The sequence below is a fragment of the Hemicordylus capensis genome, chromosome 3, assembly GCF_027244095.1.
Source record: "Hemicordylus capensis ecotype Gifberg chromosome 3, rHemCap1.1.pri, whole genome shotgun sequence".
Lineage (NCBI taxonomy): Eukaryota > Metazoa > Chordata > Lepidosauria > Squamata > Cordylidae > Hemicordylus > Hemicordylus capensis.
Genome location: NC_069659.1, coordinates 185,516,847 through 185,544,717, shown reverse-complemented (window position 1 = coordinate 185,544,717; position 27,871 = coordinate 185,516,847). Strand labels below are relative to the sequence as shown.

At 42.0% G+C, this 27,871-nt stretch overlaps 1 protein-coding gene across 3 annotated transcripts; it reads right to left on the bottom strand.

Moving 5' to 3' along the window:
• Positions 1-950: 950 nt before the first annotated feature.
• On the bottom strand, positions 951-27,871 carry WBP4 (WW domain binding protein 4). Of its 3 annotated transcripts, XM_053307416.1 has the most exons (11): positions 27,733-27,868; positions 26,534-26,601; positions 20,924-20,996; positions 15,955-16,017; positions 15,731-15,854; positions 13,432-13,602; positions 12,711-12,766; positions 10,350-10,416; positions 7,919-8,082; positions 6,741-6,946; positions 951-5,345 (listed from the first exon to the last, which is right to left on the bottom strand). In XM_053307416.1, coding segments are annotated over exons 2-11 (1,134 nt in total). In that variant the 5' UTR covers positions 26,536-26,601; positions 27,733-27,868; the 3' UTR covers positions 951-5,137. The 3 variants fall into 3 exon arrangements, with proteins under 3 accessions (XP_053163391.1, XP_053163390.1, XP_053163389.1); XM_053307415.1 differs by lacking the exon at positions 26,534-26,601 and having other exon boundaries at positions 27,733-27,871; XM_053307414.1 differs by lacking the exon at positions 26,534-26,601 and having other exon boundaries at positions 27,610-27,745.

Sequence of the window (27,871 nt, the reverse complement as noted above, 5' to 3'; positions counted from 1 at the left end):
AAACCATTAAAACATTAATATCCTTAAAACAATTTAAAATGCAATAAAAACTCTAAAACCGAAGCTTTAAAACTGTAATCTGAAAGCCTGACTAAACAGGTATGTTTTTAGGTCCCTCTTAAAAACATTCAGAGAAGGGGAAGCTTTTGTTAGGAAGTGTGTTCCAGAGTCCTGGGGCAACTCTAGAAAAGGCCCAGTTTTGAGTCGCCACCAACCACAACAGGACTTTTGGACTATCTAGCTGATTTGAACCAAATTTGCTACATTTGTAGGGACACATAGGGATGCCTCAGTGCTGTAGTTTGTGATGATGTCATCCACCCCAATTCAAGATAGCAAATGCGTGAACATTTGAGGTCCAACTGGGCTAACATGTGAACCACCTAACCAATTTGAACCAAATTTACAACAGGTGTAGTGACACATAGGGATGGCTCAAGGGCGTAGTTTGTAATGATGTCATCCATCCTGATTCAAGGTAGTGGACACATGAATATTTGAGGTGCAAGTGGGAAGCGATTTGGACCAAATTTAGTCCAGTTATAGGGATAGTGAAAGGAAAGTAGGCAGATTAGTTCTTACTAGAACTTGTTTATTTTTAGATAGTTCTCTTGTCCAAAAGGGGCTTATAGTCTTCTGTTCCTTTTGCTATGTAAATAGTTTTCAAAACATTTTGGGTAAAGTGATATAAACATATTAACATTTCACTTCAAGTGGCAGATTAATTAAAAGTGTGACTGTTCACACTATGGACAGGAAACATGATTTCTGATAATTTGGTTTGTATCCGTTTATCTCCAATAATCCATTTGATTAAAAATGGGATGGCATACAACTTTAAAAAAAAGAATGTTTACTATAGATAAATGAATGCATACTTCCAAGTGTATTGATCCACCCACGTTCATTGTGTTGCAGAAATTGTTAGTGGCAATTATAGCTGGCAGACATTGGTTGAAAGGACAACTTTATTGACAATACAACAAATGCAAAGTAATTCAAACTATTTTACAGATCTGGGGGGAAAAGAAAAAATAACAGCCGTTTTAGAGTATAGTGCAACCGATTTTAATTAATTATAATTATAATTTAAGTTTGAGATAAACTGTATTTTCATCTTAGCACTTAAGAGTTGGAAGCAGTAATACTATGAAGTATAGGAAAGCAGTTTTATATAGCTGGATTGCTCATGGAAAAGCCTTAATACTTAGTAGGCTACAACTGTAGAAAGAACAAAGCAGGAGGAAGGAAAGGCATAATTAAGTTTTGTTAGTTAATGGGTCATGTCTGACATGTCTTGTATAAAAAGGAACAGCCTGTTTCTGGCATCTATGTTGACATATGTATGGCTCTTTATTAAATCTACATTTTTGTCAGGCTAGTTCTGTACAACTAAACCTGATGAAGATAATTATGAATAGATCAAACCAGTCTACCATAAAAGAGGAAACAAGCTAGTGAAGCTGGGTTCAAATACCAGCTCAGATGGCCATGGGAAGTCACACTCTTTTGACCAGTATCCCCTCTGTTAAAACAGTGATGATAATGAAGGAATTAGTACAGATTAAAGGGCACCTGGCTTGTTCATTAAGTACTATATAAAATAACTGGCAAGAAACAAAGTATATCCTGGTCCAAGTCTTATATAGAATGTTAAATTAAGGCAGTGAGGTAGTTGGGCAATGTCTCAGGAATCAGGATTGGCAATACATAGGACTGTAGGCAAAGATGATGCTGGAAGGAAAATAGTTCCTGAGCACATTATCATGGCAAGAAAGCAGTGAATGAAAAGTAGAAACATTTCTGCAGAAAAGGTTTCTGGATTCCCAAATTAGGGATTGGGGAAATGGGACATGGCTTAAAAACCAACCAACCACTTTTCTCTTAATTCCAACATTGCCCCAAATCAGTGTGAACGTATCTCTTTGCCCCTAGTGCTCTGTCCTCACTCATAGTGGAGATGAATGAGAAGCAAAACATATTAATCCTGTCAAATATTTTTTTATGGCTTGTATTGTCTGTTTTACCATTGTATTATTGTTTTGTGTTTTGCTGGTCATTGACAGAAAATAATGATTTGATTTTAAGCCAAGTGGTGGACAAAGTGAGAAGACAAAATAAAGAATTGGCATGAGCTCATCTTAACAACTGTACATATGTCCTTAGAGATACTTCCGTCTTAAGAAACCATAGATCTTAATGAATGAATTTGAATCATTTGAGCACTTGTGAAGGGCAGGTTTGACTAGAAATGATGGCTGATATGACAGGCACCCCCTGCCCACCATCAATGGTAGGAACCTGTCTGGGCTGCTGGATGACTTAAGGGCAGCCCTGACAAAGCAGCAACTGGGCTCCTGTGAAATGACTTAAAATCACCTCTGGGTAGTAGTGTAGCGCTCTTCCTATTGGAAACTATGGAAGGAGTGCTGCGCTGCTGCCCAGACATGGTTTAAACTGTTGGGGCAGACTTCTAAAGTTATGCAGCATCCCCAGCGAATCCCTACTTCTTAAGGAGGACTGCCCATCATGTTGGGCATTATTTTTAGCATTCGGGCTTGTTCACATGATGTGTGCAAATGTAAAGGTGTGTTCCCACAGAGCATGACATGAGAACCCACGCTTTACCCACGCAATCTTAGTCCTGCTGCTGCAGTTAACTAGGATTGCACTATGAAGATTAGCATCTTCGAACTAACTGGTAAAGCACAGCTTCTCATGTCATGATATGTAGGGGCATGTCTGGCTTGACTATTGTAGTTAACACTTTAACTACGACCACACAGGTCATGAGAACAATCCATTAAATAGCAATTTGAGAGAGGATTGAATTAGTCAGACATTTTGTATGTTTTAAATTTCTTTGAAATTGGAAGAATACAACAAATTTCTCCCAAGATCTGAGGAAGTTTAAGATTATCAAACAGAACCTCCAAGGAAATTGGCTTATGGGCCTGTCTTTAGCACCAATGTGAAAACAGATAATTTAACCATTATTTCTGGTACAGTTTTTGTCTGACTTTGTTTTATTCATTTTTATTACACATAGCTTGCAAAGGCACCATCACCACAATGCTATTGTGACAAGAAAACTTTGCACATTAACGACTTATTTACAAAGATATGTAGGAATTTCAAAGGATAAAAATTAGCAGAAGTTAAAAGCCCAAATGAGTTATACAAATTCAAATAAATAAAGGACCAGACATATTAAAATGGTTTCCTAAAGAGGCCAACACCCACTGAATAGGTGCCAAATGGGTGGCAATAGTAACCTTTGGTGCCAATCTCCTTGTACAGAGGGAAGGCTGAGAAGAACAGATTGTAGCAGCTATTCCTCTGAAGGCAACTAAGGACAATGGGTACTTCTTGTTTCCCTTTCATACAACAGATACCAACATTTACACAACTGGGAGCATCCCTGGGTTTCCCAGCAGCCGGACTACATGTGCAGAGAACACAGATATCTCACCCACTGTGATAACTATGCATTTGTTTTACATGGTCACTTATCTGAAGGAACAAAAGTCATCTGAAGAGTACCAAAAAATCTAGGGGCTCTTTTCTGGTTTTCTTTTGCTGCAGATTAACTCTTGGAGCTCATAAAAAATAAAAATCAGGAGGTGGAAGCAAGTTATTTCAGGATAGCTGTTTCTATTAGCAAGCATCGAGAAAGAAAAGGAAGCAATTTAAATGGACAAGGCTGACAAGTGGTAGGAGAAACAGCCAGAACACCACAATTGATCACTGTACCACACTGTCTCTTGCTAACCAGAGTAACAAACTGAGCAGTTTCATGGTGAGCATAAGGAGAGACTGAGCCACAGGCTCCCTTCTCCCTGGCACAGTTTCTACTTCGTGCTAACCATAGTTTGCAGTGATGTCCAAAATAGCCTGCAGACCGAAACGCACTTCAAATCATGGTTTGCAATCTAACCATAGTTTGGTGATTCTGACAACATCACAAATGATGGTTAAAGCAAAACAGGAAACAGAGAGGGAAGTGGCAGGAAAGTGTGGGAGGAGGGAATGCTTGAGAGTGTGTAGAAGATGCCTAGTGAAGTCTCAGAAGGAACTTCTGCAGACTCTATGTCTCCCCTCATGATTAGAATAATAAATTATGCAAAGCAAAACAAATACATACACAGATATATTAACTCAATTTGCAAAATTATACAAGTAACAGAATTCAGGTTGCTTTGGTGCACAAGTTAATGCTTTATGCAAAACGTGCACAGCCCAGACTTCTTCCATTGTACAGATGAGAAACAAAGCCTCCAGCATAGCATTTGCTATGTCCCATGCAGAAAGCTTTCACAAAGCAAGGGAATAAGCAATGCCTATATCTAGCTATCACCAATCCAGAGCGCATCCTTCTTCCTCTTCTAAAGGGAAAATAAAAAAGCCATGAAGTTATATCAGAAACACACCATAACAATGCAGCAGGAGGATACTTGAGAGCCAAGACAAAAAAACTTAATTTTCTTGCTCATAATGTGGAAGACTGAAATTCTGCTTTCTTGCCTAGAATTTGAAAAACAAAACATTGTGTGTGATCTGTACTTGTAATACTTCTGTCCAACAAGGCAAACTACAAAAAGGTTCAGTGCTAATTGCTGGAACAGATTTCACAACTCTCTTAAAATGATTTAATAGTTGCAAGTTACCCATCTACTCTTTGTCTTTAAAAATAAAAGGGGGTGACCTATCAACTTCTGTTAATCAATAATCCTAAATAAAACTCTCTCTCTCTGAATAAAACCCCAGTACAATTACACTACTAGTATGGAAAGCAACTGCCATGAGATTTGAATTTTTTCCTGGCATTTACTGATGCTTACCCAAGTACTGTGCATAAACACAAGCTGTGAAGCTGCTACAATCCCATTTCTCTCAATACAACATAATGATTGTAAGATACAAAAAACATGAATTCAGATGACATGGTATGTAAAAAAATTATATTTACATGACTAACAACAAAAATAGCATCACCTCAAAAATAACATGTTTATTTAAATTTATACTCGAGACACTTTTCTTAATTTGTAACAATTTCTTGTAAATAAAATGTTTAAAATATGTCCTTTTCTTCACCCCTCCATCGAAAGAGTGTCAAGACAGTGTGATTAAAATATTAGTGATCATTCAGTCTCTGTCTTATGTTTCTAGACTTTCCATTTTCAAATTTCCGCTTTTTGAAAACTGGTATCCCCGCTGTTGTGTCACCAAGCAATGTGACAGTTTTTTCTTTAAATATCACTTTGGCATCCTCTGGTACTTCCAGAACTGGGGCTGGCAGAGAATCGCTGTCTGTACCGGGAAGTTCTAAGTCGACCTTTTCACTGAGAATAAAAGAGAAAGAGAAAAGACTAATAAAAACAAGCCCTGTTACTACCAAAATCCTAAAATCACTTGATGTCACACAAGCAGTAAGGCACTTTAGATACAAAAGCCACCAAGCAAAACTTCAGTCGTTCAGAAACACTCACGTACTGCTCAACATTTACTCAAAGGAAACTGAAAGAACAAAATATTGATACTAAGAGAAATAAAGTTAAGCACAAATTGAATGGGAACATGAGACAAAACACTAAGAAAGGTGGTGCACATCTAACTATTGCTAGTTTTATATATCGCTATGAAATAGATACTGACCAACAGAATAATAGGGTTGTGTCCGAAATTGCTCTTGCATGAAAGCAAGGCACAGATCATACATGCAAGGAGGATTTTTGCCAATCCCACCTTCCTGCTGAAGGCCAACCCCACTCACTGTACCACTTGCTATCCAGGGGGTGCAGGACGGGAAAAGGGTAGTGGGAAAGCCCCATACCATCCACAAAATTCCAAGCCCTAGTATTTTGCAAGTGCAAGATAAGTATATTTTATGTGTGCTTGCTAAGCAAATAATACAATATCTTCTAACAGAGTTTGCAAGTATATAAAACAGATATATTCATTCATAATACACTTATTTCAGAATCATTGGAAGGAACTGACCTATCAAAAATAAATAGAAGTTTACTTTCTGACAAGATTAAGAATAAATCTCTTGATATTGTCATGGTGGGGCACATTAAAGAGGATGAAACCTTGAAGAGGTAGTGCAATTTGTTCTGCAACATTTTGTGTGAGTGGAAGTGTAACATGTGAGAGAGAGAACATCATTTTCCCCTAGCACAAGAACTAGCCTGGAACAGTGTTTATTTCTTCATGCAACATCCTGAATCAATGTCCGAATACTACTACAACAGCATTACACGAATGCAACACTGTTTGAATCCTTTCTCACATTTAAGCACTTGACATGCATTACTCTGTTTCCCCGAAAATAAGACATACCCCGAAAGTAAGACCTAGCAGTAATTTCTGATGTACCACTAATTGCCCTAGTGCATTTTTGGGGGCTAAAATTAATATAAGACACTGTCTTATTTTCGGGGAAACACGGTACCACAGTATGTTTTCTTAGCAATTTCTTAAGGGATATGAGTACCCTTAAATGAGTATTATTATTAATTTGCAGATAGAGGGTGGGACTTGCAGATGATGCAAGATGGCCTTAGGTCACATACTAAGTTTGTGGCAGAGATTAGACTTGAACTAGGGACTTGCCAGTTGTGTGCTTGTGATATTGCTTTATTTTAAACAAGGAAAATATAATATACTCCATTGAAAATTCTGGCAAAATATAGACCTAATAATCCTAGAAACAGATTCCAAGTATTAGAACTTACTATGGATCTTCCTCTTCTGTGATTTCCTCCCACTCGCCATAAGGCTTGGTTGCTTTAGATGCCGCCTGGGGTATTTCTTGTGGAACAGTTACTGTATCTTCTTGATCAATGCTTTCCCGTTTCACCTCCTGCCATTCGCCATAAGGGCTGATCTTTTTGCGTCTGCGAGGCTTTTCCTCGACTTCTTCATCACTTTCTGTTTTCCTCTAAAAGAGAAGAAACATAGCAACATTTTGCTAAACAAGGCTACCACAATACTGTTTTCTTCAAAGAAGAGTCAACAACAGAAAACCAGTTCAGGCTTATTTCATGTAATCTAGGTTGCTTTAATATCTCAACTCATGTCATGGCACTAACTACGGTTTATTTATGGCCATCTAACCAAGATATCTTAACCTTAGGTTTGAAATTGGCATGTGCACCTAAGCCAACTTCTATAAACAGCATAAGTAACCTTAGTTCCGTGTTACATCCGAACTCAGCCTCAAAACGAATCCCTAAGGATTGCCACTCACAAAGATGCAAGCCCAGAGTAGCTGAGGAACACAGAGGCTCTAGGCAGCAAGAGTGTCTCACTGGTGCCAGCCTGAAACTTCCCTAGCAACTTACATCATCTCTGTAATCTTCATCTAGAAACAAAGTTGCTGCCAAGATTTGCCTTTTTAAAATCCAGATACTTTTAAGCAGAGAGAATTAAAGACTTCTCTGCCCTCCTGCTATTCTCATTCTCACCAGAACTGAAGCCCAGTAGCAGTCTATTCACACAGCAGGAAGCCAGCCTCCTGCCACCAACTACCAAAAAAGTTGCTTATGGAACTTTCTAGGTTTCTCTCCCTCCCACAGCAAACAAAAAACCAAAAAAACCCACACCCCACCCCAAAACAAAACCCTACCCTGGCTTTGGTCCCCCGAATTTTGCTTGCTTTATGAAATTTGAGGCTGAAAATGTTTCAATGCCATGTACCCACTACAAGCCCTTTAAGTACCCCCATGGGTATGCATACCCCCCCAGACCTAAAGCATACTGTATAACTGCACTGATTTCTGGTAGTCTTCCAACAATTATTTGAATGTCCAAGTTCTGGAATTTTTGGGATGTTTATACTAACTTTCTCTAAGGCTATATAATCAATATGTTTACACATGATGTGGATTCATATTGGATGGGGATGACTTACCCGGAAGTTTCGTTTTGGTTTTTGTAGTTCACCTTTGCTTCCACCCTTTCCAGAATCTGAATCAGCTTCCTTCAACTCTGCTTCTGAGCTCTCAGCGTGATTTTTATCTTGACTGTTCTCATTTGCCGGAGACACAAAACCATCAGGCCTCTCCCAGGTTGATACTGGACAAGAGAGATAACAACTATGATTGGGTTCTACCCCTAAATAGTGAATCTAGCAGCAGCACATTCCACATGTACAGATATGGTAAAACAATATGGTATAAAGCTACCAAGTTTAGACAAATGTATTAAAAGTTATAAATAATTTTAAATCTAATGGTTGTAACAGGAAAGCTCAGTTCTCAATGCCATCTACTTGGCCCCAATATACAGAGGCTTTGACCACTGTGGTTACAATGACATCTAATGTTAGGTGAGGGGAACAGACTTATGCAGCTCTGTGTCATAAATCTGTTGCCCGTCTGACCCGACAGGATTTATAATCCCTTCAACTCTACTTCTGTGGGTTAAATAGAAAGTCTGGAGATAAGAGTAGCAGCTTAGCTGCACAAAAAAAGCGGAAAAATGACTCACAAGAAAAGTAGTATAAACAAAATTAAAGTCCCTTGAACTAAATTAGGCACCCAACTCTATGATAAATGAGTAATAACTGAAAATAACGGAGCAATGAATGAACAGAACAAGGAGAGGCTGAAACACGAAAGGTTGAATAATTCTAAGTACGAATACTGTCTGCGGTAGGCAACGTTGTTGACAGTAACTGTAACAGGAACAGCATCTGTTTAATATAGGGCTCAAGATAACCAGCAGCCAGTCAGGCTTTCCTGACTCACCACTTCTATTTCCTCTCTTATGAGATCTTGCGCCTGCCTGTCTCCCACTTGACTGCCTGTCTCCCACTTGAGACGTCTTCTTAACACAGGTGAAATTCCAGCTTCCTCCTGATCAGTCTCCTCATCCCTCATCTCTGCCAGCTGTTCAGATTCCCATTAGCTGCCGTTCCAGCTCAGCGTCAGAGTCTGTTCTCACAGCCAAATCCTCCTGCTGTGCTTCTGAACCTACACTCCCAACCAAGTCCTCCCACTCTTCCTCTGACTCAGAGGTCTGGGCCATGACACTATGCCTCATATATGTTATATATACTTAAAGGACCAGGTCTCACAATCAGTGAGACCCGGGTTTTGCGAGTGTGTGGGGATCCCTGCACACGAGATCAGATCGGTCACCCACACAATTGCCGGCTCCATGATGGAGCCGGCTGGGGAGACCCCCGGAGTCGGGAGGCAGCTTTTTGCCTCCCCTCCGGGGGTCTACTCGTGAGTAGCCACGGCGCAAACCCACGCTGCGGCTACTCACGATCAGATAGCCCATGTTTGCTGAGTGCTCGCTCCGCAAACCCAGGCTAAGGGGAGGGCTACAGAAGCGGGTGACCCGCTTGTAAACCACCGGGCTCGCCTGCGAACCCGGTGGTTTACAAGATCGGCAAAAATTGGGCTAGGCTCTCCTAGCCCGATTTTTGCCAATCGTGAGAATAGCCCCAAGGTCTCTTAAACCCAGATATTTCAAAAATTCTAGACCCAGCTGAGGCTCTCTGCAGCTGCTCCCATCACCCTCAAGGTTCCAAGTAAGGGATCAAATGATAGCAGACCACCACCCACTGTGAATAATCATGGATTGGTACTTGGTAGGGGAAGCTTAGGGCAGGCTCACTGTCAAAACCCTCCATGGGCATGTGCGGAAAGGTTAGTGTGAACTGGGCTGCAATGAGACAGCAACAATTCCCAAGATTGCAGCTTTTGGAAAAAGAGTAGCTTCCATTATGGAGATGGTTGTTGTTTCAATGCATATGCAAATTGGTTCATGCTAACCTTTCGCTACATCATTGTACATTCATGTGGAGAAATTCAGCAGTGAGAACCAGTGGTTACATGTGTGTTACCCTGATATGCAGCCCCTTCCCAAAAAAGTGAAGAAGTCAAGTTACTCCTGAAACCAAAGTATTCAAGACACCCAAAAGATTTGTAATAGCCAGGATACAAACCAGAAGGCATAGAGAACCAGCTGAGAAACAAGAACTGCTAAAAGCAAAAAGCATCTTTTAAACTATTCCCAAGATTTTCAAAGCCTGGCAATACATTTGCAGAGCCCCTCCCCCATTTTACAAAGCTTCACTGTGGAGAACAAGTACAACTGATAGTATTCCAAGCCAAAAAATGCATTTTATATCTGTACCTGTGTATACACATCTGTAGATTCACACACAAGTATGTAAACAAAAACCTCCAAACACTGTACTCAAAAAGTCTGAATTCTGCATATGCAAATGAACAAGACTGATGTAAATGTTCTCTATTCTAACGAGAAATGTTTTCTGTTTAGGAAATTTTCTTACATGGGCAGCAGTACGCAGAAACCTTGTTGCTTACCTCCCGTTTTTGTATTGTAGTAATAAGTGCGACCATCTTCACTCTCTCCTTCTATCCACTGTGCTGCCTAATGAAACACAGGAAAGTCAAAACAGTCAGTTAGTGAAGATTCACTCAAGTCTCATGGATGCAATGTAAAGTAAAGTGTACCATCAAGTTGCTGTCAACTCCTGGCGCCCACAGAGCCCTATGATTGTCTCTGGTAGAATACGGGAGGGGTTCACCATTGCCTCCTCCTGCGCAGTATGAGATTATGCCTTTCAGCATCTTCCTATATTGCTGCTGCATAGTCTGGGAAACATACCTGTAGGGATTCGAACTGCTTAATCAAATCATTTCCCCACTGCACCATTAGGTGGCTCTTATGGATGTACTAGATGGATATAGCAAGAGCAGCGTTTTCCTCTTATGAAAACGTTCTGAACACCTGCATTTGCCACAGGTGGATGTCCACCAAAGAGCACATAACATCAACTGCTGGAAATATTGATGTCTCGCAACCTTGGCACTGCTCTTTTGGCATGTATGTGGGAAGCAACATGTGTTGTGTTTAATGAGATTGTTTCCTCATTTTCCAGATCCTGGGCAATGTTTAGGAAGTAGCAGGTGTTGTACAAGTGTCAAAGGCAATTGTAGGTTAGTGGTTACTGGCATTTAGCATGACCATTAGGTTCCCTTTTAATTTTCAGGTCAAATCATTCCAATGCTTGACTAGCCCTACCTGTTTGCATTTCTCCCTCCAAGCCTAGTTTTTGTGTTTGACTGAACTGGGATAAGATTTTACTATAGACGGACAGCACCACTAAATTTCTCTCTACAAAGATGTCAGTTGATCTAGATTTCTCAATATAAAACATGCCAGTATTTTACTGTGGTTTCTGGAATGGCCACCATGGGCTACAAAATGCAGCCTGGAACAGGCCTTGAGGATTTGACCCATCTTGGGGCTCATACAAATCAATATAATGTCAATGCCCATGCAATGCACTGGGGTCTTCATGAATGTGCAGCAAGGCCCAACGCAGCCCTTGAACCTTCAAACATTGGCTGGACACACAGATTAATTTCAGTAAATTCTGCCATTTTGTTCAGGCAGAATGCCCAATTCACTGCAAAAATTCAGGTTTGCCCAAATGTTGGCAGCATCAGCAGATTTGACCTTTTGGGCTCTCCACTCCTCAATCAGTGTAACACAAACAACTGCATACTTCAGACGTTGTAATTGTTGGCAATGTTTAATTGTTGGCAAAATCTTTTATATTTTGGACTCTTATTTATTTTTAAACAACTTGATTCCACTTTTCCATTTAAAAGAAATGCCCAACATAGTATACAGATGTAAAACACACAACATAGTTGAAAGATAGTTCCTTATAAGAGACAAGAAATTCCTTTCCCATTAAAATTTTTCTTCAACTGTAGAGAGTTAATGAAATAAAACCTGAGCTTAAAAGGAAGATTTTGAAAAAAACCTAAAAAATAGAGTCAGGATTCAACAGCCAGATATGAAATAGATTTTTTGTTTACAGTTTTCTCAGATTTGAGCTTGTGGATGCCATCATGTAAAATGAAAGCACCGCACTCTAAGATGCTCAATAAATTACCAATACAAAGTAAAAATGTCACCAATACAAGTTAACCAGTGAAGTGTCCACCAGTACTGCAGGAAGTATTTATTTACTTTCTTACACAAATATCAATGATAGCCATTCACTTCTGTGAGACCATATAAGAGAGATGCAGCTGAGAACATAGCCGACAAAGTTTTTAAGGTAAAGTTTTGCCGTCGAGTTGATTCCTGGTGACCTCAGAGCCATGTGGTTTTCTTTGGTAGAATACAGTAGGGGTTTACCATTGCCATCTCCTGTGCAGTATGAGATGATGCCTTTCAGCATCTTCCTATATAGCTGCGGCCCGATATAGGTGTTTCCCATAGTCTGAGAAACATACCAATGGCAAGTAATTTCCCCACTGCACCATTAGGTGGCTATGACAAAGTTTTACAGGCCCAGACACCAGGACTCCATTTCAATAGTCTTTCCTATTGCAGCCCTGTAAACCTTCCCTATGGAATTCAATGGGCGAAGAGTCAGTCCTGAATGGCAAGATGGCAAGTCCTGGATGGTGACATCCCCTGAGCTGCCCTATCATGCCCCCATAACACAACAGCAGCTGCTTCTTCAGACTTCTCATCCTGAAAGCCATGGCCCAGAGCAATGACCAGTGGCTGTTAGGTCAGTTGAGGATGGATGACAACTGCAAGAGCCCCTGAGGGCTTTCAGTGTAGGTTTGTTGCATACAAGAGACTGGAAACTTTGCACAACAATCAAAGACAAAACTGGTTTTATCATATACAATTACCATTTGGGATTCCTGAGGATTGTCCTGAAATTCTTCCGGTTTTTCCCACTGTGATTCTTAATTAAAATAAAACAAACAAAAAGAACAGATATCAAGCTTCAATTCTATCTGTACTTTGGGGGGCGGGCGGAGGAATGACATGAATGACACCGCTTTGGGCTCCTTGGAGGAAGAGCGGGATATAAATGTAAAAATAAATAAATAAAAATAAATAAAATGAATGACATGTATATATGTTCAGTGAGGAATAATAGATGACATAAGAGTGGAGACAGAGATTAGAAAAGGAAGAAGTTTATGGCCAAATCTCTCTCTTTCTATTTATTTCTCTAAGGCATACCTGTTGCTAATCCCATGCATGGCAGCTCTCGCGAGAGTTCATGAACAAGCTGCTGGCAGGGGCAGAGGAAAGTGGCAGCGGACAGGCTTGTGGGCGGGCGTGCTGGGCGTGTGGCAGAGAAAATGGCGCGGGAAGGGAGAAAGAAAAAACGACAGTGGTGGGTGGGGGAGAAAGCGGCGACAGCGGGAGAACTAAGAGGCGCAGATGCTCTGCGCCTGGCCCAGCTAGTATTATTTAATCCAGAGAACTTTCAATTTGAGCTGTGCAAGTGTATTTTGTTCTGATGCAATAGGCAATAGTGGGCAATGAGAGAGAGTTGGAAAAGTGCAACATTTCCAAACATCTGAATAATCAGATTTATTATCCGTGCTGCAGGTTTACCTCCTGATAAAGTGTTATAGTAATATATGTAGCCTTCTGGAGAAAATCCATGCACCCATCCTTTTGTTTCATCTGATGAAGTGCTCATAGTTGTCTTTTCTTTTTTCCTCTTTTCCTTCTTTTCCTTCTTTTCTTCCAGCTTTTTTGGTGTTGAACTCTGACCTACAGGTTCTAACACACAAAGTGCCAAATTTAAAAGAACACAAAAAACAAACCAGAAACCTCATGACTTCCACAGTTGATGCTCTGGTTCCAAGCGAAACAAAATTCTGAAACAGTTGAAAGCCAACAGCTTATTTCACTTATGATTTCTTGAGTAACTCTAGAAAGAAACCGTTCAAGCAAGCTGAGCTCCAGCAATCTTTATTAAATGTTATTAAATAAATGCCCTGCCTTTCTTTCAAATGAAAACCATGTGACCGTAAATATAAATTTTACAATAAAATATATCAGTAGCACAGCAAGAAAAAGCACAAAAAAGAAGTTTGTTTGTTTGTTAAAGCACCTACCCTTTTACACATCAGACTGTCCTAAAACTACATTTAACTTGCTGCCCGAAGGAGTACTGCATGTGTATGAGCTAAACAGGTCTTCAATGGGAGGGCAATTCCAAAAGGCTGATATGGCTACTTGTGGAAGCCTGTTAAACCTCAGACAGCAAAGGCAGCTCAAACAGCACCTCAGAGGACAAATGAAGCATACAAGATGGTGCATATTGAAGAAGGCAGACCAGTGTTCCCTCTAACATAGGGGTGTGCAAAGTTCCGAGCCAGTCCGGACGGGCACGGGGGGGCGGGGGGGATGTAGCTTTAAGGGCAGGGGGGTGGTACGTACCCCCCCCCCCGCCGCTCTTCCCCCTCCGGCGCTGTGATTTTTGATGAAGATTTTGGGGCGGCACCGTTCCTCGCTGCCGCCCCTGCCCTCGTCGTTAGCCTGCAAGTGGTGAAGTAATGATGACACATGCGCCCGTTCCGCCGCGCATGCACACCCGCCGCCGCGCACGCGATCCGCTGACGTCACACGTCGACGTGTGATGTCAGTGGAGCACGCATGCGTCATCGTTACTTCGCCACTTGCAGGCTAACGACGGGGGCAGGGGCGGCAGTGAGGAACGCTGCCGCCCCAAAATCTTCATCAAAAATCACAGCACCGGAGGGGGAAGAGCGGCGGGGGGGGAGTACTACCCCCCGCCCTTAAAGCTACATCCCCCCTCCATGCCGGACCGGTGCGGAGGCCCCCAGCATGGCCTCCGGACCGGTTCGTGCACACCCCTACTCTAACAGGGATTCCCAGACGTTGTTCACTACAACTCCCAGCATCCTCAACTGCAAAGGCCTTTGGCTGGGGATTATGGGAGCTGTAGTCAACAACACTTGGGAATTCCTGTTAGAGGGAACACTGAGGCAGACTACTGCTATTTATATACTGCTTTTCAAAAAAATGTTCTCAAAGTGCTTTTCATAGAAATATAAAATAAATAAACGAACAAAAGCAGTTATTAACGCACGTGCATCCGCCACTTCCAGTAGGACGCACATCAGGGCTGCAGGGAGGTACTCTGCAGCTCTGTGGCAACCGTTTTGGGCACAGAGCTGGCGGGGGGGGGGGTGAGTGGCGAGGCAGGTAAGAGCACCTTCCCTGCCCCTTAAAGCCCCCCCCCAGCTCCAAACCAGCTTGAACGCCAGACTTCCGAACTGGTTCAGCACTCCACATCCCTACTAGACTAGTCTTCAGGGTGTCTCGGAGAGACCATATTACGCCTGTTTTAAAGCAGTTAAATAAAAATAAATAAAGCATTAAATAAAAATAAACAAAGCAGGCAAAATAAAAATTGCTGATAATTACTTTTAAAGCCCTAAGTGGCTTAGGACCAGGTTACCTGGGAGAGCGCCTCCTTCTACATGATCCCCACTGCACATTAAGATCATTGAGAGAGGTCCATCTCCACATACCGCCAGCTCTTCTGGCGGTGATTTGGGAGCGGGCCTTCTCTGTAGTCACTGCTATGCTGTGGAATGTGCTCCCTATAGACATTTGTGGTTTAACATTTTTACCAGCCTTCAAAAGAGCCCTTAAGACACATTTTTAGCCAGGCTTTTAGAATTCTTTGAGTTTAAAATTTTTAATCGTTTAGATTTTTTTAATTGCTGTGGTTTTTTAATGTGTTAAGAGTTTTAAATTCTTGTTTTTATAGCTGTTCTTGTTTTTTGTTTTTGTGAACTGCCTCGAGCCTCTGGAATCAGTATATTAAACAAACAAAGACTGCCCTGCACATCTCTTTAACAGTTTCAGCTCATACCTGCCTTAGCTCCAAGCCGTTTCAGATCCTCCTGATAAGCTTTCATTGCAGCTTCCTCCATAGCTGCAAATTCCTTTGACATTTTTTCTTCTTCTTTTGCCTTTTCCAAGCTTTTCTTTTTAATCTACCAATTGAAAAAGTAGTACATGGGAGTCATAATATTGGCACAATCAATCAATCAATCAATCAATGTTAAAGGGTGAATAAGGCCAGATGTCTATTACCTCACTAATTTTCTTTGCCACATTCTCCTTATGGTTCTTTCCTCTTTCATGAAATTCAATGCTCTTTAAAAGAAGAGACATAATTAAAACACATAAAAAATGTGAACTGGTGGGAAACTATTTTACAATTGAACACAAATGAGATAATCAAATAGGATATTTGGTTAAGGATAAGATATTCGAGATCAACAGCAGAACACTACAGGAATGTTGCACTTGATGCAAATCCCAGGAGTTAAGAACATTAATGAACACTGGCTTGCATCAGTGAAATACTCTTGAGGTTCAGGTTACAAAATTAAATATAGGAGTAACTCAAACATCAGAAAGGATGAATGGATAGATAAATTTTATTTCAGTCATTGACCAGTAAAAGAGTACACTTACACAGACTCAGAACGAATTTTACAGACAATATAACAAAACTTAGCCATTCTGCAAATAATCTCCTTATTGGTGTTTGCTAATAAACAATTTAAATAAAAGTCATCAGGATGTCCAGGGAGGTTTTCCAATAGAGGGGAAATTAATATATTTATAGAAAACACAATATAGGATAACATGTGAAGTGGTTTCTATGGACCCAGTGCCACATGGACACAGTCGGGAGAAAAAAGGTAGCCCTCCAAACCTGCTATCAAGAACTGCCATAGGTAGTGCATTAACATGCGCTAAAGTAAGGGCACGCCTAAATTTAGACAGAGATACCTCACCACACTTGAGGTCAGCCAATTCATCCTGTAGTTCTATATCTAAAATGCATTGTTTAACCACCTTCATGGCCTGATCTAGTCCTAGGTCAATTAATTCAACTGGGGAAAGTCTGTAATGAGTTAATTTATTTATGACTAAAGACTTCCATTTAAATTTGTGACCATCCATCATTATTAAGGAGGCTAATCCCCCTTGAACAAGAACTAATTTTAGCCAAAACAGAATAATACAACGCCAATAATATGACTCAAGCCTAATAAATCCCACCTCACTTCCAATTACTGCATTTGGTACGCAGCGAGGGACTTGCAGTATGTGTCTAATAAACTTAGCTTATACGGCTTCTAAAGGTGCAATGATGTTAATAGGCCCCAACTGAGCACCATATAAAAGTAAGGGATACACTTTGGCAGTAAAAAGCCTAATTGTAGCAGGAATAAATAATGCCCCTCACATGGAGTGATAAGATTTAATTTTGTTTTTGACAAGTTAAGCAGTCTGCCTGATTGAATTAAAATGGGCATTCCTAGAACCTGATGAGTGAAAGACTATACCCAAATATTTAAAAGAGTTCACCTGTTCGATTTTATGTCCGTTCATGAGCCAATTATGTAGCCTTGGGAGCTTAGCAAAAACCATTACCTTCATTTTGCAGTAATTTATTTCAATTAGATCGCTAGTGCAGAAGGATGTAAAAAGTCTAAGGGCACGTTTTAGTCCTATAGGCGTCTGTGACATGACGGCCATGTCATCTGCATATAATAATATGGGTATAGTCCCATTTGCTAGTTTTGGGGGATGACCAGAAAGGAAGAAAAAAGTCTAAGGGCAGGTTTCAGTCCTATAGGTGTCTGTGACATGAAGGCCATGTCATCTGCATATAATAATATGGGTATAGTTCTATTTGCTAGTTTCGGGGGATGACCAGAAAGATGGAAACGGTTTCCATTTTCTTTTAACTACAATGATTCTTGAAATGTTACCATATTTAACTGAACAGAAGGATACTCTGAATGCAAGATGATGCCTTAAAAGAGAGAGACTAAATATTGGTTACTAGCTGGGCTGGGCACAGACCATCTGTGCCTCCACTGGTCCACTTCTCCCCGCTTTCTGGCTGGCAGGCCGGCCGGCTGACCACCTCCTCCCGCCTCCTTTCAGCAGCCGGGCAGGGCCTGCCTGACACCTCCTGTTCCTGGTGGTTGGCCAGCAGCCATTGTCTCTCCATCCCCATTGCAATCCCCCAGGCAGCTGCTCTTGCGAGAGCTGCCACACATGGGATTAGTGACAGGTATGCCTAGGAGAAATAAATATATAGAACATAGGAAACTGCCATATACTGAGTCAGACCATTGGTCTATCTAGTTCAGTATTGTATTCTCAGACTGGCAGCGGCTTCTCCAAGGTTGCAGGCAGGAATCTCTCTCAGCCCTATCTTGGAGAAGCCGGGGAGGGAACTTGAAACCTTCTGCTCTTCCCAGAGCGGCTTCATCCCCTGAGGGGAATATCTTGCAGTGCTCACACATCAAGTCTCCCATTCATATGCAACCAGGGCAGACCCTGCTTAGCTATGGGGACAACTCATGCTTGCTACCACAAGACCAGCTCTTCTCTCCCTACAGAAGATATTGTATCTGTATTTACCCAAAAGAAAGAGGAATCTGAATCTAAGACAACCCTCCTATATTTAACAGGAAGGAACTGGCGGGGGGCTCTTCTTAAGTAAATACAGTACATATTTAAATGTACCATAATATATATATATTTTATTAAATATATATATTTATTACTTTAAATATGTAGTGCCTATATATAGCACTTAACATGAAGAACACAGGTGTAGTCAACCTATGAAGTACATTTTATGTCGTAATCCCAAGAAAATATATGGAGATGTAAAGATTGCTGGATTGAGCCATACTGGTGAATACAAACTCTGAATTCTGAACTGATTGGTAATTTTTTTTTTACTATTGATCCTCTTCCTTTGATTTCCACCCATATACAGAAGTGTGGAAACGTTATCCTTAACATCATCCTGCCAATGATGCAAACAACTGGCTTACTAAATGGCTAAATACTCCTGTACTAGAATAAAGACTAAGATTTACCATGTTAACTTATCATCGTAAATGGCATATTTACCATCATAAGTTAACATGGTAAATCTTAGTCTTTATTCTAGTACAGGAGTACTTCGTTACTTGCAGACTTGCCACCTGCGGTTTTGCATATCCATGGTCGGGTAATAGACACCCGACTTTGGTATACGATGGGGGGGGGGGGGGAGGCGGCAAAAAAAGGGGGGGTTAGATCCGCATATCCACGGGTGGCCAGAAATGACCTCAGAAGTCATTTCCGGCCTCCATTTTGACATCAGTAGCCATTTTATGGCTCACTTTCACATAGAAATGGACTTAAAATGGTGATTTTTGGCCAATTTTATACACTTGGGGGGAATTTCTGGACTGCTGCGGATCCCTGGAGCACAGTAGGCCACTTCCCTCTGCATTTCTATGGCCTTTTATAGCATTTTTTAAAAAATGGACCTAAAATGGTGATTTTCGACTGATTTTCTACTCTTGGGGGGCATTTCTGAACTGCCAGGGATCTCTGGAGCATGGTAGGCCACCCCCCCTGCATTTCTAGGGCATTTTACCCTGTTTTTCACCCCCCAAACTGGCAAAAACCCAGTGATTTTGGGCTGTTTTCTCTCCTTGCGAACCTAAGCCCAGCGATCACATAGCCCCAATAACCCAGTATTCGCGGTTTCTGTATCAGCAGTAGTAGTAGAGAATGGAACCCACGTGAATACTGAGATTCTCCTGTATTATGTGTTTTCTATGGTCCAGACACAGAGAGGAAAAAGGAATGAGGCTTTTGAATTAGGCAACACAGTTAAAGACTGTGAGGGAAAATTGATTTGGAGAATGTTACAGTGAGGGGAAATGAGAATTGTTCCAAGAGAATCTTCCAGTGCTAAGCAGTGTTGTCTCTAATTCTTTTCATCTGTGTGTCGGATGAGTTTTGTCCTGGGTGGCAATATCAAGGCATTGTGTGTGCACATGCATTCAGAGTGGAACCTTCCCAATTCAATCTGAGTGGGATCTAAAATTAATTAAGCAGACATTTAAAAACATGTGAGCGCATGCACATGCTTTAGAGGGAATACTGGTGCGAGGAGTGAAGGACAAGAAGGTGTAGAGTGGAGGGACAAGGATTCCTTGGGGAAATATCTGGAGAGGTGGCTTGGAATACTGTTTGGGGGCAGGGGTAGTGCAGAGCATGTGCATCATTTCAAAAGATATGTGGCTAAAGTTTACCTTCAACCATAATTGCTCCCAAAGATTTGTTATTGCTATGAGTAGCAATACTTTACTTGCTTACTTTGTGACGCAGAAAAAAAATAGTGCTACTGCCATGGTAATTTAGATATTTTTAAATGAAGAATAATTGAATTCTTCAACCTGAACATATTATGCTAATTAAGCAAGGGGACCCCTTTAATTTACTTATTTTGCATACTATAGTCTGTCTCTGCCATCCATAGAAAGAGACAAAGAGCTACATGGTACACTGAAACACTGTCTCCTGAGTTCTCGTCTGGCTTCTAAGATTTTACCCGCTATAGCCCACACACTATCACATTAACTTTCACACCCACAAAACTAAAAACTTGATCTTTTGAAAGAGATATTCTCATGAGGCTAAGTTCCATATACCAATACCAAATTCCAGGTTTGCAAGACATGAAACACCCCCCTCCCCCCAGACAAAATGTTTACAGGAAGCATGATAAAAGAAAAGAGTCAATTAAGACTCTTAAGAACAGGTATGGCCAGAAATGATCTGATACATTGATACTGCACAGTCCACTCATGACATGTAATAGCCATCTATGCTGCCATGACTAGTTGGAGCAGTCATAGCAACTGGTCCCAGGCAGGATCAGGGCAGCACTGGTATCTGTTGCACAGCCTCTAGACAGCAATATATCTTGGTAGCAGATATACCTAGGCTTTGCTAGGCTTAGCTGCCATTCTGGTGCCAAGGGAGAAGTTGGAGCAACAGAGGGGATATGTGGATTGTGTTCCCTGTCTATCTTCAGACAGAAAGAGTGAAGCAGGCAACCAGTTTTTACAATACATAGTTCCAAGTCTGCATTGACCTATTAATGGAAGATAATTTAAAGCTATATAATTCAAATTCTTGTACTTCAGATTCACTTAAGAGTACACTAGGTAGACCATCATACAGGCTTGTTGTCCGCTATCCAGCACTTGCAGTAATCACAGAATTTCTTAGGTTGCGATTTCCAGTAATCGGCCCTAGAAAAGAGAAATTGGAAAATGTGTGTCTGTGCATCTGGAAATTAAGCGCAGATTTGCAAGGGCTAGCAACTCAAGACTAAAACCCAGACTTCTCACAGTTATTTATTCCAATGCCTAAGACTTCTCTTTGACAATTAGATTTAGTGACAAATGATATTCCATTTGCTTTATTTTACAGAGCTGTGGTTCAAAACATCACAGAAATTTATCATGGGACACAATTAATGTAGCATAAGCAGCATTATTATGTATATACATGAGCATTTACATAAATATACATCCATTATCCTCACAATTTCTCTGAGGTTAAAACACAGCAATTAGCCCAAGACCACCTGTGAAATTTTCAGAGAGAGAATTTGAACATAGTTTTTCAAACCTAAAATTAATTTGATTAAAATTTTTCGGTCATTGACCAGCAAATTCAAACCTAAAATTCTATTCACTGAACAGTTTCTCTTGAAATATGAAATATTCTGAAACTAACTTAGAGAATAGGATATATTAAAATGTATCTGAAACAAAAAGTGAACTGCAGTAAAAGGAAAGGGTTATTATTGATTTCAACTGAGAGTTCAACTATATAATTATTAGTGGCCAGTATCAAATTAAGTGGACACATTATGCAAAGATCCAGCTCCCTTGAGAAGTCCATAATGCTAGGGAAAGTTGAAGGAAAGAGAAGGAGAGGATAACCAGCATCAAGGTGGATGGACTTGATTACGACAGCAATGAATGCACGACTAAAAGACCTTAAAGGCCAAGTTGAAGACAGATCATCCTGGAGATAATCTATTGATGTGGTCACTAAGAGTTGACACCGACTTCACGGCACTTAATCAATCAAATTATATACTGTTAATATTCCAAAATTGTAATTGTGGACAAATTGCTAATTTAATATTTTTTGAAAATTGTGTGTGGGTTTTAAAAAATAAATATAATTTGTGTCTGCAAAGTAACTGTGTACAGTACAGACATTACCATCTCTTCCTTCTATTCCTTGGCCATTACCATTCCAAAACCCTTCTCTTTTTGGGCAAGGTGATAGATAGAGCATGTGGTGGCATCCCAGCTGCAGAGGGTCTTGGATGATACGGATTATCTGGACCAGGCCTGCTCAACTTAGGCCCTCCAGCTGTTTTTGGACGACAACTCCCATAATCCCCAGCCACAGTGGCCAATAGCCAGTGATCATGGGAATTGTAGGCTAACATCTGCAGGAGGGCCGAAGTTGAGCAGGCCTGATCTGGACCCTTTTCAATCTGGCTTCCACCCCGGATATGGGACTGAAACTGCCTTGGCCGCTCTAGTGGATGACCTTCACTGGGAACTAGACAGGGTGTGTGTGTCCCTGTGGGTTCTGCTGGACCTCTCAGCGGCATTCAATACCATCGACCATGGTATCCTGGGCTGCCTCTTGAGTATGGGAATTGGAGGTACTGTGTGTGAGTGGCTCCGATCCTTTCTTGGTAGTAGGGTGGTGCTGGGGGACTACTGCTCGGCCCCGTGGCCACTGGCGTCTCGCAGGGTTCGGTTTTGTCCCCCATGCTGTTTAAAATCTACATGAAGCTGCTGGGAGAGGTCATCCGGAGACTTGGACTGAGTTGTCAGCAATATGCAGATGACACTCAGCTCTAACTCTCCTTGTCACCTGATCCTAGGGAGGCAGTGGATGTCCTGAATCGGAGATTGGAGGGGCCCTGATGGGTTGGATGTGGGCTAATAAACAGAGACTGAATCCAGACAAGACAGAGGTAATGTTGGTCAGTAGGAGAGCCAACTGGGATAAGGTGATTCTACCTGTTAGATGGGGTTGCATTACCCTAGAAGGAGCAAGTACGCAGCTTGGGGGTATTACTGGACCTGGCTCTGCTTTTGGAAGCTCAGGTGGAGGCAGTGGCCAGGGGTGCCTTTCCACGGCTTCGGCTAATGCGCCAGCTGCGTCCCTTTCTCGAGAAGGCAGATCTGGCTACAGTTACCCATGCCTTAGTCACATTATGGCTGGATTATTACTGGACCTGGCTCTGCTTTTGGAAGCTCAGGTGGAGGCAGTGGCCAGGGGTGCCTTTCCACGGCTTCAGCTAATGCGCCAGCTGCGTCCCTTTCTCGAGAAGGCAGATCTGGCTACAGTTACCCATGCCTTAGTCACATTATGGCTGGATTATTACTGGACCTGGCTCTGCTTTTGGAAGCTCAGGTGGAGGCAGTGGCCAGGGGTGCCTTTCCACGGCTTCGGCTAATGCGCCAGCTGCGTCCCTTTCTCGAGAAGGCAGATCTGGCTACAGTTACCCATGCCTTAGTCACATTATGGCTGGATTATTACTGGACCTGGCTCTGCGCTCTACGTGGGGCTGCCCTTGAAGAATATCCGGAAATTGCAGCTTGTGCAAAATGCAAAATGCTAGGGTTCTATCTGGAGCTGCCCGGTGTGATCATATCACACCTATTTTGAAGGAGCTGCACTGGTTACCAGTGTGTTTGCGGGTCCAATTAAAGGTGCTGGCTTTGACTTTTAAAGCCCTTAATGGTTTGGGCCCAGGGTGCCTGAGGGATTGCCTGCTCCCAAGGGTTGCTGCCCGCTTTACGAGATCATCTGATGGTCTTTGCTCTGGGTGTTCTGGGTTTGCTTTGCTCTGGGTGCCGACAATGAGGGAGGCTTGGTTGTCATGCACATGGGACAGGGCCTTCTCTGTTGCTGCCCCCAGACTTTGGAATGCTCTCCCAGTGGTCATTTGCTCCTCGGACTCCATCACAGTTTTTAGAAAGCTTGTTAAATCTTGGCTTTTTATCCAGGCCTTTACATGATTGTTCTGTGAGCCCCTGGTGGCGCAGTAGTAAAACTGCCTCCCTGTAACCAGAAGGTTACAAGTTCGATCCTGACCAAGGGCTCAAGGTTGACTCAGCCTTCCATCCTTCCGAGGTCGGTAAAATGAGTACCCAGAATGTTGGGGGCAATATGCTAAATCATTGTAAACCGCTTAGAGAGCTTCCAGCTATAGAGCGGTATATAAATGTAAGTGCTATTGCTATTGCTATTGCTGCTTCTGTGTGTTTTTATCCATGTATAGGTTTTATGTTTGTATTTTATATATTTTAAATCTGATTTGTTCATATTTTTAGCTTAATACTTTTAACTGTCATTTTTATTATATGTTTTTTAACTTTTGTAAACCACCTTGGGATTGTATAAACAAACAAACAAACAAATAAATTCAAGACTAGGAACGTGCACGGAACCAGTTTGGAGGCCCTTTATGGGCTTCCAAACCGGTTTGAAGAACCAGCGGTTCTGCTGGTTTGATGGCAGGGGGTGGACAACTTTAAGAGCGGGGGGTGGGGTGGTGCTCTTACCCTCCCCGCCGCTTTCCCTCCACCAGCATCCATTTTAGTCAAATCCCATTGGGGCAGCAGCGTACCTCCCTGCTGCCCCATTGCCCAGATATGACCGGAAGTATCCAACGTGCCTGCACACACCAACACCGGTGCGGGCATGCTAATGTTGCATCTGCCGTGCGCCCTTGTGTGGGCGCGACATGGGTGTGCCTGCACCAATGCATGCAGGCGTGTCAGATACTTCCGGTCATATCCAGGCAATGGGGTGGCAGGGAGGTACGCTGCTGTCTTGATGGGATTTGACTAAAACAGATGCCAGCGGGGGGAAAGTGTACCCTCCCCCGCTTGTAAAGCAGGACCCTGCCTCCTTCAAGCGTCCCCAGCTCAGTTCCGTGCACATCCCTATTCAAGACTGTGACAAGGTGGCAACAGTTTATTCCTTGGCCTAACCTGTCCTATCAGAACGATGCCAGGTACAAGTTTTGTTAGGAGCAGTCCTCTTCCTTTGGGTAGTTCCTGCATCTTGAATGGACTGAGAGGTGATGGCAGTGAAGAAACTTTACTTCTCTGTCATCATTGCATCCACACAATAGCCCCATTCAGATATTATGTTGTACCTATTTTCAGATGTCTATATACATATTTGTGTGAATGACTGTACCTGTATTCTTTTTAGAAGTGAACCTGGGTACAGGTTCCTCAAATGGATGCCACAGATAGGAAGTATACTGCTGTACCTGCATTCAGCATAACATGTGAAAAACTGTACCTGCATACAGATTTGTACATATGTACACTGTACAAATATTGTATGATTGCTGAATATAAAAAAAGAATAGTGCTTTTGCTGGTTAATTGAGATGTTTTGGGTGGCGAAAACCTTACTACATGCTGCTGCTTATGGGAACTGGGAGATGCCCTTGACAGCACACTGTAACCAGTTTGCAGATCACATTTGCTCACATTCACTCTGAGATGGATTCCAGAGTTTTTACCATTCCTAATGACTTGACTCAAGCACCACCTAGTCTTGTTTTGGACAGATTTCATTTGGTACACATGGGACAAGACCTTCTCAGTGATTAACCCTAGGCTAAAGCTCTGGAACACTTTTCCCAGAAAAGATTGAATGAGTTCAGAGGGTACAGTTTTCCACAGCTGCTTAAAAACCTTTATTTTTATCCAAGCATTTAATGTTTAATTAGTTTAGCATTTTGGCTCATCCGCTATTCAAATGGATTCTGTTTCACTTTTGAATATTATCTGCTGCTTTTATTCTTGTTTTTTAGCGTGGGATTTATATTTTTGTTTTTACTGTAACTTTTATTATCTACATCACCTTGGAATTACATGAAAGGCAATTAACACATTCTAAAAACAATAAGTAAATAAGGCAGGCATTATCCAGCATCACCTTTTGGAACCTACACAAAAGGAAGGATTGGAGCCACTATAAGACTGCCTTCTTATCCCCATTTTTGGCTAGGTAGCCCAGAAGAACACCATGATTGGTAGTACTGAGAGCCATTGACAGCTCCAGCAGAACCAACAAGAATACACTCCTCCCAGCATAGGTTTTTCACTGTATTAACCAAAACTTCAAAACCAGGTTGAAAACCAAACTGAAACAAGCCCAGACAACAAGTTTCATCAAGATGTGTATGTAGTTAAGTTGCCACTACACATTTAAGCACCTTGCCCAACCAAAGACACCAGGTTGGAGTCTGGTCAGTTTTTATTCAGAAGAGTGGGGTCTAGGGAGGGTTATTTTAGTGTAGGGCAGATAACTGCCATTTTAATGAAGAATGGAATCACACCCTCTGAAAGTGAGATATTTACTATTTTCCCTACCCACGCAGCTAATCTCCTTGGCAGCTTTCATTAGCCCTGATGGGCAAGGATCAAGCACACATGGATGATCCAATACATTCACATCTTCAGGTTGCACAAAATGAAAGGAATACATCATTCATAGATAGGGTGATGGTATGCCTGGGAGACCAGAGGGAAATTCATAGTCCTAGTCTTGAGTTGCACTGCTTGTTTCTGGTGCAGGAATGACTTGATCCTGCACCAGAAACAACCTCCTCCTTTTTATAGTCAGATACAAACCTACCTTCCCTATTTCATAACACCATTTCTACTTTTTTTGGGTATAAACAAGCTATATTCAAAGTTGTCAACTCTCTGGTACTCACATCGCAATCCCCAGCTTGTTCAGATTGAACTCCAATCAGTTCATTACTTTTCAACCAGTACTGAAATCCTGTGTAAACACATATGTGGAGTAAGTCCAATAAGACTCAGTAGGATTTATTTCTGGGGCAATATGCAGAGGACTAAGCTGCATGTACAGGACTACAGCTATGTAGTTTGATTCTAACCATGTTTATTCAGAAGTAATTCCAGTATGTTTATTGGGTCTTGTGTTCAAGTAAATAAGTTTAGGACTGCAGCTTTATAGCCAATGCTTCCCTACCCCAGGATGGCTTGCTGCAAACCAAGATCTAATTAAGTCTAAATATACCTACCATATCTAAACTACCAGGCTAAATCAAAAGTCTGGGGCTTTAAACATTTAAAAAAACCCTCCCCAGTGTTCCCTGTAATAAGGATTTCCAGATGTTGTTGACTATAGCTCCCAGAATCCCCAGCTGCAATGACCTTTGGCCAAGGATTCTGGGAATTGTAGTCAACAACATCTGAGAATTGCTGTTACAGGGAACATGGCTCCCCACCCCCTTTTTGTACAGAAGTCTATAAGAATTCTGGGGAATGCCAAGGCTTGCACATCACTTTGTAACTCTGGGTTAGTTCTAATAAATGTATTATCTATCTATAAATTGATATAGATAAATATAAAACCCATACACCCACAGTGTTTTCCCTTCAGTCACTCAAATAAAAGCCACCAATGGTTAGATAACCCTGGGACCTTTTTAGAAGGTTTAATGTGCCTATTGCACGCTTTTTTATGTCTCTACGCTTGACGGCATTCAGAATCAGAAGGTGTGAAGGAATCTGCTTGCGAGTACAGCACTAGGTTTCGAAGCAACACGGCATCTCCATCTTGTGACGCGTTATGGCCGTGGTTCCCTGGAAGTTTCACTTATCAGGTCAGGAGAAACACGCCAGTGTTGGGCTCGTCCGTAGAAAAGCAGCAATGCATGATGGCTGCAGAAGAACAAGGCCGTCTGACTCCTAAGCAAGGCCAGAGCAGGGGTGGTGGCGGCGGGAATGAGTCCTGGCGGCAGGGCACAGAGAAGCGACTCACCTGGACTGGGAGGCCCCCGCTGGCCAGGGCGGCGCAGCGGGAGGAGGAAAAAGCAGCAGCCCGCCCCTTCCTCTTTCTCCGGGCTCTCTCATCCCCCGCTTCTTCCCTCCTGTGAGCACTTACATTTCTATCGTCTTCTCGCCGCCACCTTCCGGACGCTGAAGCCCGAGCCCGCCGGGTCCTTCTTTCAAACCACCCGGAGCAACGCAGGCGGGGAGGGTGCAAAGAGAGAGCAGCGCACACCAGCAAGCGCCTCTCTATC